The 401-nt window shown below is 43.1% G+C and overlaps 1 protein-coding gene across 1 annotated transcript in view; it reads left to right on the top strand.

Moving 5' to 3' along the window:
* Window positions 1–339: 339 nt before the first annotated feature.
* Window positions 340–401, top strand: part of LOC311230313 (mitogen-activated protein kinase kinase kinase 12-like) — a gene marked incomplete at both ends in the record, with an annotated part of 28,481 nt that continues 28,419 nt past the window's right edge. Inside the window, one exon of the mRNA XM_084316553.1 lies at window positions 340–401. This exon is cut by the window's right edge and continues 428 nt beyond it. Within this exon, the coding sequence (XP_084172679.1) occupies window positions 340–401 (62 nt within the window).

Genomic DNA, 401 nt, shown 5'->3' with positions numbered 1-401 from the left:
ATTGTTATTCTTATTATTATTACTACACATTATTATTATTATTATTACATATTTAATTTACATTCAACAAGACATTTAATCACCTTAGGCCCACGACTGGTTCATAGCTCTGTAAGCTTTTGTGTAGTTTGATAGTTGATCCAGAAAACGATCAATAGAAGAAAACATGGCCAAAAACTGTACAAACCACAAACCAGTGCAAAATCAATGTGTGAGCTGTGAAGGGCTCAGTAATGCTAACCTTTCCGTCTGTTGTTTTTCTGTCCTGCAGGTTCTCCTCTCTGCCGGGCCTCCTCAAGGCTCCCAGTTCCTGGGTTGTTCTGATGACCTCAGTCTCCCATGGCGCTCATGCACGAATCCCGGGCCCCGTCACCCTCTCTCTCCGTCTTCACCATGCGGCT

Source organism: Notolepis coatsorum (assembly GCF_963971535.1).
Source record: "Notolepis coatsorum genome assembly, chromosome: 6".
Taxonomy (NCBI): Eukaryota; Metazoa; Chordata; class Actinopteri; order Aulopiformes; family Paralepididae; genus Notolepis; species Notolepis coatsorum.
Note: the sequence above shows the minus strand (reverse complement) of the source record. Positions and strands in the feature narration are given on the sequence as shown.